The sequence below is a fragment of the Brachyhypopomus gauderio genome, unplaced genomic scaffold, assembly GCF_052324685.1.
Source record: "Brachyhypopomus gauderio isolate BG-103 unplaced genomic scaffold, BGAUD_0.2 sc86, whole genome shotgun sequence".
Taxonomy (NCBI): domain Eukaryota; kingdom Metazoa; phylum Chordata; class Actinopteri; order Gymnotiformes; family Hypopomidae; genus Brachyhypopomus; species Brachyhypopomus gauderio.
The window spans coordinates 433,616-446,510 of record NW_027506907.1 but is presented as its reverse complement, the minus strand read 5'-3'; the positions used below and the strand labels follow the sequence as shown (position 1 = coordinate 446,510).

At 44.3% G+C, this 12,895-nt stretch overlaps 2 protein-coding genes across 2 annotated transcripts; both read left to right on the top strand.

The window, feature by feature from the left end:
- Positions 1-70: 70 nt before the first annotated feature.
- Positions 71-3,037, top strand: rnf11a (ring finger protein 11a). The gene is made up of 3 exons (XM_076991784.1): positions 71-646; positions 2,250-2,419; positions 2,809-3,037. The coding sequence occupies exons 1-3, from the start codon at positions 548-550 to the stop codon at positions 2,978-2,980; spliced, it is 441 nt and encodes a 146-aa protein (XP_076847899.1). The 5' UTR covers positions 71-547; the 3' UTR covers positions 2,981-3,037.
- Positions 3,038-5,688: 2,651 nt separating this feature from the next.
- On the top strand, positions 5,689-12,282 carry get3 (guided entry of tail-anchored proteins factor 3, ATPase). Its single transcript, XM_076991780.1, has 7 exons — positions 5,689-5,886; positions 6,969-7,116; positions 8,970-9,118; positions 9,433-9,583; positions 9,673-9,780; positions 10,033-10,230; positions 10,413-12,282. The coding sequence occupies exons 1-7, from the start codon at positions 5,735-5,737 to the stop codon at positions 10,539-10,541; spliced, it is 1,035 nt and encodes a 344-aa protein (XP_076847895.1). The 5' UTR covers positions 5,689-5,734; the 3' UTR covers positions 10,542-12,282.
- Positions 12,283-12,895: the final 613 nt, after the last annotated feature.

Sequence of the window (12,895 nt, the reverse complement as noted above, 5' to 3'; positions counted from 1 at the left end):
GCCTGGAGTATCGATACGCTCAACGTTGAGAAAATAACGATCCCTGAACTGAGCGCAGTTTTGCCGCTTTACTTTCGCGCGGTGAGACTTGTTTTCGTTGTGTGAAAACTGATCTTGGATCAGCACGAAACGGTTTCCTTTTTCTACCCACAATGCACTGCAGCGGCGCTTCCGTTCCAGCAGTTTGTAAACACGGCGAAAGGGGAGATGGAGTCGTCAAGAGGGCTCACCTAAAAATACCGCCCAGCTGGAGAAGCGAGCCAAAAAACATTCATACAGTAGATGACATGCGTGGGGTATTGATGTGCGAGGCTTAAATTAGCCTGGGAATATATTTTTTTGCGAGAGAGAAACTATCCTGCTTTGTCTTTTAACAGCTAGGGTGTTAGTTTTTCCTCCCAGAGGTGTCGGGAGTTCCGCGAACACAGCCGGACGGAACCTGAACGGTGGAGAGAGGGAGAGAGGCCTGTGGGGGCTGTGTGGGCTTAATTCACCGGACCGTGGGTAGATTTTGAGCTGACCTCTTCTACACCGTAGGACCAAGTACATGGGGAACTGTCTCTCGTCGCAGGGTGCCGATGACGTGTCCCTCCTGAACGAGTCTGAAGGTGCGAGTCTGCCGGGGGAGCCTCCACCACCGTACCAGGTACCGGCGGCCCGGCCACCACACTTGTGGACCATGTGGGCGGGAGATTCTTAAAACCAAGATGCTCATCTGAGATCAGAAATAATGGACGTAGGCTAATCAAGCACATTGGCTGACCACTTAAGATGTGCTCCAGGTAAAAGGTTCTCAGCTAGGTCTTCTGGGGCCAGTGCCGTTTTGGACCTGTTGTTCCTGTCAGCACACCTGAGCTAGGTAGATGGCACTTGATAAACTTGCTCAGCTAGGAGCAGGGATAAAAGCCGAAAGCAGACCATCTTGGTCCTTGACATCTGGATTGAGAACTACTGCTTTCTGTGTTGTATTATGCTGGACCAGAATTTCAGTCACCAAATATATGTAATTGTGTATTAAAGATGTATGCTTTAATGTTAATGGCAGGATTTCAATTTGTGATGCAATGATTCAGTGGTGGGTGTTATTTATAAGGTAACTACAACATGAATGATGCATTACACTTGGTAATAATACACAATGTCTCTGACATCTAGCAAACAAATACACCAAAATCCAGGCTGATGTCAAGCTTTTTGAATGGAAACCCAAAGATGACTATCAGCTTTCATCACAAAACGGACAGAGGAAGATGCATTAATAAACCCTAAACCATTTCTAAAAGATGTATACTTTCTCAATATACATCATTGTACATTGGATCCATAGTCACATTGTAGCCTTTTGAATTGATGCACAGATCAGAATCATTGTGATCGTTTACCTCTGTTCTGTACAGCAGATACCAGAAACGGCTCTATTTGTCCATACTAGAGTCCCATTATAGAAATGAATAGCCAGGTGTGCGAAGCTGTTGGTTGTGGTTTTGGTCACGGTGCTAGAGCATATAAAGAAATGATACCTCATGTGTAACATTTCCATATACATATAAAGCAGGCAGATGATAATGAGCTATGGCTGATAACTTTGACGGGTACACACTGCTTGACTCTTTAATTGAGAAGGCAGTGTAGATTGACCAACAGCCTCTGGTGTTTAACTGGCAATCACCAATTAGCTGAAAGCGCTGAAAATATGATCTATTGTGTATTTGTGTTTGTAAGACACTGTGCCGTGTTTTGTAAGGTAGATTAAGGTTTTGTAATCTAGATTTAGGTTCCTTGACCCACGTTGAGGCCTTCTTGAATGCAGTTATCAGTATCAAGCTTAAACTGGCTGTACTGTGGCATGTTACCTAATCAGTTTGGAGTTTTTCCTCATGACGTGTTTTGTTAAAGTCACATGTTTCACCCAGCTGGCCACAGCCAGATATCATCACACCATGCTGCTGTTTTATTTTTTATCTTAATGTTTGTTGAGATACTACATTCGGGTTGTGTTGTTCAGAAATAAATGAGTGCTGTTATTGATTTTCTAAAGCTGTATAAATCACATGGTGTATATAAACTTTAAATAAGGAATTGTGTTTTTTTTTGTTGTTGTTGTTGTAGGTTTTTAAGTTTAGGTTATGGGTCAGGGTTATTTTAGCACAGTATTAATCAAGTCTGTTTGAACTCTCAGACTACAGCCATAAAAGTGTGTGTGTGTGTGTGTGTGTGTGTGTGTGTGTGTGTGTCGGTCTGTTCTGCAGGAGCGGGTGCAGGTGCCCGTGTACCACCCCACGCCCAGTCAGCCCCGCCTGGCCACCCAGCTGACGGAGGAGGAGCAGGTGCGGATCGCCCAGCGGATCGGCCTCACCCAGCACCTGCCACGTGGCATCTATGACCCAGGATCCGAGCCATCCGACAAGAAGATCAAAGAGTCAGTAGCAGCAGTCCTCCACAGACCACAAAAACATCACCAACTTTTGGACACGTGGTCTTTTGGCCACATCATGAGTTCTGACTAAGTTTGCTTTAGTCGTTATACACAATTAAAGGGACCGTTCACACAGACAGTGTTGACAACGTTAGCATTCTTCCAGCATTATTTGACTGGATATTTGCTTGGATAAATTATATATTCAAATGCAGAAGCATTTAGTGTATTTGCTTTTCATAACTGCAGTCAAAACATTTTTTTGACATACAAGTTTTTCAAAAAAAAAAAAACCCACAAGTGTCAATATTCTGCAGTCCTGCATGTGTAGCAGATGGCGGATGCGGCCGGCTCCTGCAGTGACCGTTGTTTGCCGGGCGTCCTCTCCACAGGTGCGTCATCTGCATGCTGGACTTGGAGTACGGCGACCCGGTGCGCTTCCTGCCCTGTATGCACATTTACCACGTGGACTGCATCGACGCCTGGCTGGTGCGCTCCTTCACCTGTCCCTCCTGCATGGAGCCCGTGGACGCTGCACTGCTCTCCTCCTACGAGACCAACTGAGCATGCTCTGTGCCATGGAAACCACCAGGGGGAGGGGGGGAGGGTTGGATGTGTTTGGGGGGGGGGGGGGGGGGGGGGGGGGGGGGGGGGTCAGTGAGGGTGATGTGTGTGTAATGAGCACCAGATGAATATGAGATAAACAAGAGATATAAAGTATTATTTGTGCAGACAAAAAAGCCCTTTGTTGATCAGAGATGCATTTTTAACATGTTTTCTTGGTCATGTAGCTTAAAATTTGATGTATAAGAATATAGAACTTAACCAGATTGGGTAAATAGATGATCTAGGTCTTTAAAGGATAAATATAGATCTTGTTTAGGTTACAATTGTGGTTTGGATATTTTTACCCCCCTTAAGTGTGCAATACATAGAAGAAGAAGAAGCCGTCTTTATTCAATTGACCTTTCGACATGCCTCTCACAAGTTTCTCCCACAAAGGTTGTTTGGGTTTGATGTGCTGCTGAGGTGTCTGGTGACTTTTTAGGTCTCGGGCTGCGGCCGTCATGCCCAACACTCTTTAATAAGAGAGGACAATCGCAGCTGTTTGGAGCGCTTTAGTGGGAGATGATAAAAAAAAAAGCAAACATGCTATAATTGGCATGCCTGCTTCACTTATATTGCACTTCTCACTTTGAGCCTGCTGCGTTTCTTGCTAGGAGGTTCTAGACTGGAGCTGGTTGAGTCCAGTCCTAGCTAAGCACACCGCTGCACAATTCTGTGTGTGTGTGGAGCGGGGGCACAGTCACACCTCATTCCTCTCTCTAGTCCCAGAGTGAAACCCTCGTCGAGTTGAAATACACTGTGCTAAAGAAACACTACATTGTATCATGCATGGGGAATCCTCCATAGTCCCGAGTTCTCAGTGAAACCCTGATGTGTACTTTGAATCGGACACGGAAGGTGATCACCAGAGACGTCTCTTTAGCTTGGAGGTGCCCAGCTGTGGTCATGAAGCACCAGTTTGAACAGCACCTTTGGCTGATTCCACTGCTCAGACACATCTACTAATCAACCAGTGAGGTAAATCAGGTGTGTTGGAGTTGGGACGTCATAGACACCCCAAGGCTGGTGTGGACGCCTCCACTTTAAAAGAAAACTCTTTTGGCTTGTTTTGGTTTTGTGAGGGGGGGGGGGGGGGGGGGGGGGGGGGTAGTGGGAAACTGATTCCTTTGCTGCTGTTCTGTTGGCTACCAGTATGAAAGATGCTCTACTTGTGCTAGTCTGTGGTGAGTTTCCCACCCACGATGCCTTGCCCTTAACAAGGCCAGAAAAAAATAACAGTTCTCAGATCAGCATGAGAGGGTTATCTGCAGTCCAGACGTTTTTTTTTTTTTTTTTAGGATTTGCCTTTAGATATACCATGTTGTATGTCTATTCAGTCTGCTCTGCCTTGATCTCGCGTGCTGTTGAAAAAATGTTTTTGTTTGTTTTGTTTTTTTGGTGTTGTCATATATGATTTTTGAGAGATGTTCCGATGATGCAATCGTGTTTGTGCACCTTTTCAATTTTCTTGGCCAACCAAAAGCCGTTATCAGGAGTTAAAGCTTTAAAGTCATATTCCCCTTCATCTTTGTAATGTTATTTCAAAAGGCTGATGAGTCACAAGAGCTTCAAAGTTTTCTCGATTTTGATACTGCTTGTTGTATTGTATTTTTGTATGTGTTAGCAAAAGAAAACAAAAAAAAAAGTTTTGTTTGCCTCTGTATGATGCATCAATGCTGAGGCAAAATAGTGATTTTTTTTTTCTTTCAACTTAAGTATAGGGCTGATTTAATCAGGTTAACCTTATTGAACTGTGTGACTAAGTACCACATTGGCTGAGAATGTTGCAGTCTGTATTTGAAAAACCTTCATGCCTGATCCAGGATCAGATTCTTTACTGTGCATACTGCTCTTAATATGTACTTGGCGCTCCCATGAGAACATTTATTAATCCAGCCTGCTGAGAATGTTGGTTTTAGTTAAGGCTGTGTTTAGACAACATTTTGCTGTGATGAAACTAGAAGTCTGACATTTTCTGTTCTATTTTTCATATTTTAACTTCATCTGGATCCATGTGTTTAGACAAGAAAAAATGAAAAATGTTTGGCTAATTTTCAGAGTAAGATGTGTCTACTGCAGTTGATTTAAACTTGAACATGCTTAGAAATGTAGCTCTAGTGTATTCTTCCCCCTTTTTTCTTAATGCAAATTGAAATAGAAAACTCCTGTGAAGTACAATCATCCTCTTAGTCGTGTCTTTTTCTTTGATCTTAATATTTGATGTGGTTGATGGGTGCCATCTAACAGCTTTAAGATTGCCACAGCCATATGTAAAATATTTAATATGACAAGCATCCCTTAGATGGCTAAATTTAAATTCCCTTGCATTTTGTGCGTGCTCAATGACTGTACAGCTTGTAAGAGCATTGCTCATTTCTTAGTTATAAATGGAAAATTGATTCAGATACTTAATTTTATGTATGCGTGTTAAACATTGATAATTTTATTGGCATCTGTGAATGTATTTTTGGATTATAAAATCTGGAGAAAATAATTAGGAGATCTTGTAGATCAGTTCTGGAATATTCTCGTGCACAGTCCACCAGATTCAGAGGTTGAGTCATCAACGTTACGTCAGCGAGTTCCTCCAGTAATGCTGCTCCACGGGCGCCATTTTGGATCTAAAATTCCATTCACGGTTCGCTTCTAACTTGGTTTGAGCCAACATGTCGTCCGAGATATAAGCGTCTACCTTGGTGTAGTCCAATTGACATGCACAAGATGGCAGCTTCATTGGAAGACGAATTTGAAGATGCACCTGATATAGAGCCATTAGAACCAACGTTAAAAAACATCATAGAACAGAAATCTCTAAAATGGATTTTTGTAGGAGGTAAAGGTGGCGTAGGCAAAACAACCTGCAGGTAATTGAGCGCAGACGTGTTGCGGGTCTAGCCGCCTGGACGTAACCGCGCTCCTTAGCCTAGCTAGGTGGCTAAATGGTTAGCTTGCCGTTGAGCTTGACAGCCGACACGCTTACGGGCACCGTCGTCCACTCGTTGCCGCACTCCCGGCTCCGTTTCCGCGACTTTACCTCACGTTTCACGGGGTTTAATACCCCCACACGGACCATTTTCATTGATAAATGTGCACGAGTCGTCGGGGCTTCAGTTCACCGACACTGTTTTGAGAATTTTGGATTTCAGTTGATAAAAATGTTGGGTAAATAATTATACAAATGCATTAAACGAATAAATCGATATTTTCGCGAGAGCACGTTGTGTGTCGGTAATGTTATTTCTGTATTTTTGTGGGTTTTATCAGCTGGTTAGCTACAGCCTAGCTTAGCAGCCAGCTAACGTTAGCTAGTGCCACGACATGAACGTAGCTACTTGATGATAAAACATTTGAGACCTTTCGATGCTGGTTTGACATTAGAGCGTTTAATGTAGTCAAGTCTAATGTACTGGCCACAATATTATTTGGTCTTCACAGATAACTATAATTAAGACCTACTTTCTAAACACATTTCACAGGTGTACAGACTCTGAAGCCCGTCCGTGTTGGTTCTCTAGCCGGTGGTTATTTGGAGTCTGAGCACAGAGCCGTTGGTGGATATGTCCTGAACCCAGTAATGGCTCTGGCTTGTTTTAAAAACGAGCACCAGGTCCGTGACTGGCGTCAGGTCAGCGCTCACAACTGTCCCTCTGCGAGGACATAGCACACTCCGCGTCCGCCCTAAGGGTCAGAAATGAACGGGGTAGGCGACGGATGACTGACTTGACTGCGTTACAACAGACAGGGTACCGTCTGTAAGCGCTTATTTAGTCAGGAAGGGCCCGTAATGAAGAAACTGTGCCAGACATTTGCAGGGCAACTAATCCTGCCATTTTAGGCAACACGTTTACTGAACATGGCAGAACAGAGCAGGGGATAATTATAGTTTACACCAAGCATGCTCTACATCATAAACAGTGTCTCTCTCTCTCTCTCTCTCCCCATTCAGCTGCAGCCTGGCTGTCCAGCTGGCTGCTGTTCGGGAGAGTGTCCTCATCATCTCCACTGACCCAGCACACAACATCTCTGATGCCTTTGACCAGAAGTTCTCCAAGGTCCCCACCAAAGTGAAGGGTTATGACAACCTATTCGCCATGGTGAGTTCGGGGTCCTGCTCACCACATCTTTGTCTAGATATTAACATCATAAATGTACATTACTGTTCAAAAGTTTGGGGTCACCTAGACAAGTTTGCTTTCCCTGAAATCTCATAGTCCAGACATTGACAAGATTGGAAATAATGTTTTTTTTTTTTTTTTTTTTTATAATAATTTTCTACTTTAAACTTTGCAGACCTTTGGCATTCTAGCTGTTAATTTGCTGAGGTAATCTGGAGAAATTTCACCCCATGCTTCCAGAAGCCGCTCCCACAAGTTTGATTGAGTTGATGGGCACTTTTTTTCGTACCATACGGTCAAGCTGCTCCCACAAGAGCTCAATGGGGTTGAGATCTGGTGACTGCGCTGGCCACTCCATTACCGATAAAACACCAGCTGCCTGCTTCTTCTCTAAATAGTTTGTGCATAATTTGGAGGTGTTCTTTGGGTCATTGTCCTGTTGCAGGATGAAATTGGCTCCAATCAAGCGCTGTCCACAGGGTATGGCATTGTGTTGTAAAATGGAGTGATAGCCTTCCTTATTCAAAATCCCCTTTATCTTGTACAAATCTCCCGCTTTACCTTCACCAAAGCAACCTCAGACCATCACATTATCTCCACCATATTTGATAGATGGTGTCAGCAACCAGACCATCACATTACCTCCACCATGTTTGACAGATGGTGTCAGACACTCTTTGAGCATCTTTTCAGTTTTTCTGCATCTCACAAATGTTTATCTGTGTGAACTTCAAACTTCGATTCATCTGTCATAACACTTTTTTCCAATCTTCCTCTGTCCAATGTCTGTGTTCTTTTGCCCATATTAATATTTTTCTTTTATTAGCCAGTCTCAGATATGGCTTTTTCTTTGCCACTCTACCCTGAAGGCCAGCATCCTGGAGTCGCCTCTTCACTGTAGATGAAATGTAAACTGAAATCTTCAGTTTCTTGACAACGTCTCACATGGAATAGCCTTCATTTCTCACAACAAGAATATACTGTTTCAATTGAAAGTTGTCTTTTTCTGGCCATTTTGTGAGTTTAATCGAACCAACAATTGTAATGCTCCAGATTCTCAACTAGCTCAAAGGAAGGTCAGTTTTATAGCTTCTCTAATCAGCAAAACTGTTTTTAGCTGTGCTAACCTACTTGCACAAGGGTTTTCTAAACATCCAATAGTCTTCTTACACAGTTAGCAAACACAGTGTACCATTAGAACACTGGAGTGATGGTTGTTGGAATTGGGTCTCCATACCCCTATGTACCGGTAGATATTGCATTAAAAACCAGATGTTCAGACCTAATGTTCTTCAAAATGTTCTGCTAGGTTCAGGGTCGAATCATGTGACGGAGAAGACCTTTGCTGATTGCATGTGTGTTTGGATTTATGACAGATCACGTCTACTGCGTGTGCATGTTTGTGTGTATGACGGATCACGTTCGTGCTCTTAATCGGTGCTCATGACGGTCCGTCATGACAGTTAGTCATCTCACATGGCAGCGCAAAACGAGTCATTCTGGTTTTAGCTGGTTTGTAAAATCTAGCAAAGCACTCTGATTTAAGGTGTTGGCAAGCTGAGTTTTAGATAGTGAATATTCACTGAAAGCAGGAGCAGGTCTATCCTGGGTGCTGCGGTCGTTGTTGCAGGCCCTACACTGCACGCATTCATGCGTCCTCTGCTGACAAACCCCCCCCCCCCCCCCCCCCCCCCCCCCCCGAGCCCCTGGACCCTTGAACTTGGAACCTCTGAGTTGAGACGAGCGGTTTAGTCAGGGAACACAAGTAGGTTAGACTGATTGATCAGGCAGGTCAGGAAATGTTCAAATTCATCTGCTCTCTGTCCCTGCAGGAGATTGACCCTAGTCTGGGGGTGGCCGAGCTGCCGGATGAGTTTTTTGAAGAGGACAACATGCTGTCAATGGGCAAGAAGATGATGCAAGAGGCCATGAGTGCTTTTCCCGGCATCGATGAAGCCATGAGCTACGCGGAGGTCATGAGGTCAGATGCCTTGACAACCAGGGTCTCATCTGTTTAGCCAGGAGCATCTCAAATAGATCAATTTTTTCCATTTTAAGAAACAAGTGGTTGTTGGACAACATTAGTAAAATAAAATAAAGTTCATAAAATAGGCTCACGTGTGGACCACTAGATGGCAACATATGCACCCAGGCCATTAGTTATCTCTCTCCTTCTCTTTTCAACACCAGCCTTTTGAGGTGTGTGTTTGTGTGTGTGTGTGTTTGTGTGTGTGTGTGTGTGTGTGTGTGTGTGTGTGTGTGTGTGTGTGACCTGGCCATCTTGCCCTGCCACAGGTTGGTGAAGGGGATGAATTTCTCTGTGGTGGTGTTCGACACGGCTCCCACAGGCCACACGCTGCGTCTGCTCAACTTCCCCACCATAGTGGAGCGCGGCCTGGGCCGTCTCATGCAGATCAAGAACCAGATCAGCCCCTTCATCTCCCAGGTCTGCAGCACTGCATGATGGGAAATGTTGTACTTGCATTGTGGGGAATGTAGTCTAATCTGTTGTTTTTTTTTTTTTTCTTTTTTAAGATGTGTAATATGCTTGGGCTAGGGGATATGAATGCAGATCAGCTTGCATCTAAACTGGAGGAGACTCTTCCTGTTATTCGCTCCGTCAGCGAGCAGTTTAAAGATCCGGTGAGTTATGCCACGGCGCACTGATGCTGCTGACCGGTCTAAGGGAGATAGTTGGAATTTACACTATGTTGGGATCTGTGAATGTGAAACCCTCACAATATAACCAGGGAGACTTGTTTTAATGTTAAGACCTTGAAAACCAGGTATCTACTGATCTGTGTATCTGGGGCAGGCCCTGGGTGTCGTGTGGCTCCAGTATATGTGGAGCAGGTTGGGCCCTGAGTGACGACGGGCTGTGCGTGTGTTGAGCAGGAGCAGACGACGTTCATCTGTGTGTGCATCGCCGAGTTCCTCTCCCTGTACGAGACGGAGCGTTTGATCCAGGAGCTGGCCAAGTGTCGCATAGACACGCACAACATCGTCGTCAACCAGCTCGTCTTCCCCGACCCCGAGAGGCCATGTAAGATGTGCGAAGCCAGACACAAGATCCAGTCCAAGTACCTGGACCAGGTGCGTGTATGTGGAGGTTAAAGGTGCTCAGGTGTTTGAGATGAGTGTGATTAGCTCTGCTCACAGAAAATTTATGTTTTTGTTTGTTGGGTTTATTTATTCATTTTTTTTTGGATGTTTTCTTTTGGAGATGTGATATGGTCTCTCTTGATGGTAAACGCGTGTGTGTGCATGTGTTTCAGATGGAGGATCTGTATGAAGATTTCCACATAGTTAAACTGCCTCTGCTGCCCCACGAGGTACGAGGGACAGATAAGGTCAACACGTTCTCCAGACAGCTCCTGGAGCCCTACAGCCCCCCCAACAAGTGACTCCTAACACCTCCCTCCATCCCTCTCTCTCACATTCTCACACATACAGTTTTGCAAATACGTTTTTGATGCTGCTCTCTGGTACATTAGCCATCTCAGAATCCACAGCTACGCACCATCTCCGCTGATGATCCCATCCACCTCACACCTGGACTGACTGATGATGCAGGCGAAGCAACACTAAAGACCATGGCAGTGCTCTCTCGCTCTGAGCTTTCTCCATCCGTCTCGACTCCACGTGTCCCGTACAGAACCGGCGCTCTGCGCTAGTTCGCTTGTTCACCATAAGTAGTTGTTCCATTGCACCAATCAGCTTGCTCCATTTGTCTCCCTCCATTCAGGAACCGTTAAGTTATTTTATTGTGTGATGGGCACTTATGCATGTGTTTGTGTATAAATGAGTATAAACACTACTTTAAAGATAGTTGAACAAGTCTCCCCTGCCTCTTGACGTTTGTGATTTGAGAATGTCTACTGAACACTGAAAGAGACCAGTGTTCTGATTAACAGAGTATGGACACGGTCCAGAACATTTCAGCCAGTCCTCGTTTTCCCTCTGTTCTGTCTCCTTATTGAGCGTCCATGGCCGTGCACGGCTGGAACCCCGAAGGACCAGAGGCCAGCACGGCTTGGTGAATTCTCTGCTCAAACACGCCTGGTTCACCTCGTCACTTTATTTCCAATCTTGTTGGGAGTACTGGAACGATGTGTCTCTACCCAGTCCTCAGGAAGCCCCTAGACTGGTCTTTTCTCAACCCAGTCCTCAAGACTCCCCAGATGGTTCAATGGTTCTTCTCTAACCAAATGTTGGGAATTTGGGTGGAGCACAGCTATAGAACAGAGTGGTCGGCCCTGAGATCTGTGTTGGGGAAACCTGGTCGTACACCAGAGTTTATTTTCTTCTTAATGTGTGGTTGGAGCTCAGGAGAGCCATTACAGCACTGTAATGAGCTCCTAGGACTCAGTCCCTTAGTGTTGAGGCACAATGAAACACTGAGGCACACAACACACACCCTCCCCACCCCTGCTGAGGCCGTACGTGTACCCCAGACGGGGTGTCTGTGTGTGTCTGTCTGTCTGCTTGTTTACTCAGAGGTGGATAATTTATGGACAGATTAATTAAATAAATGAATTGAAATAAGTCTGCTCCAAGGTTTTGTTCCAGGTGACCAACATGTACATTTACTAATGATTAACAGTTGATTTATAAATGTAACTTGGACTTGTACAGTTCTACTTAAAGAGGGTCGTGGGACATCACGTTCTTCTTTTTGTCTCTTAAGATTCAGACACTATACACTTTTACCAATTTTGTTTTAAATGTTTGTGCATCTCATTGATGTCCTAAAACACCTTAAGCACTTGATAATGGAGGGAACATGGTATTTCAACCCCTTCTGATTGGTTACCAGAGAGGATGATGATGATGTTTGGGGATTGGATGTTAAAGCTGTCGGGTGAAATGGGCGGGTCTACTCGGTGACACTGTATATCAGTTCACACTTCTTGTCCTGTGCTTACTTTATCTTAAACATCTTTAAAGGGCAGTTTCATCTTCTGTTTTGTCCAAATACTTGCGGTGAGAGATGTCTCATTGTAATTATTGTGTATGTAATTATTGCAATCTGTTGCTGTGTGGTAGTTAGATTAACATGGAGGTTTATTTCTGTTTCAGTTGCTTTGATAGCAGGATATCTGATTGCTCATAATGAAGCGTATAATAAACCTGTTTTATTCTGTTTTCCTTTCATTATTGTTGCTTTTTGCACACACTCTGACTTGCGTACACACACATTTTACATTTACAGGCATTTGGCAGACGCCCTTATCCAAAGCGACTTATGTTTTATCTCATTTTTTTTTTATACAAGTGAGCAATTGAGGGTTAAGGGTCTTGCTCAGGGGCACCTCAGTCATGGCCTCAGGTCTGGGAATCGAACCCACAACCCTCCAGTCACAAGACCAGTTCCCTAACCGCCAGAGAGAGACACACACACACCTAGCACACTCTACCTTTTCACACACCTCACTCACTGCCTTTTTCGCATTCTAAGCTTTCCAAGTCTCAAGTAGGGGTGTTGTGTGGTTTGCTTGTTACTTTCTGTGGTCATTGTTGACATCTCCAGTTCAGGAAACTGCTTCATATTTTGCCTTTTGCAGAACACAAGTGTGTATGTGGAGGCCTCAGGACGCCTCAACCGGTTCACTTGAGACACATTCAGTTTCATTGCTTTTAAAGTTCAGTTAAATATCTTCTTTCATTTTAGTAGACAATAGACCATGTTCAAAAATAGAAGGGTTTTCAAATATTTTTATTGTGTCTATATCACCCGTTTTGTGCATGACAATTGGCT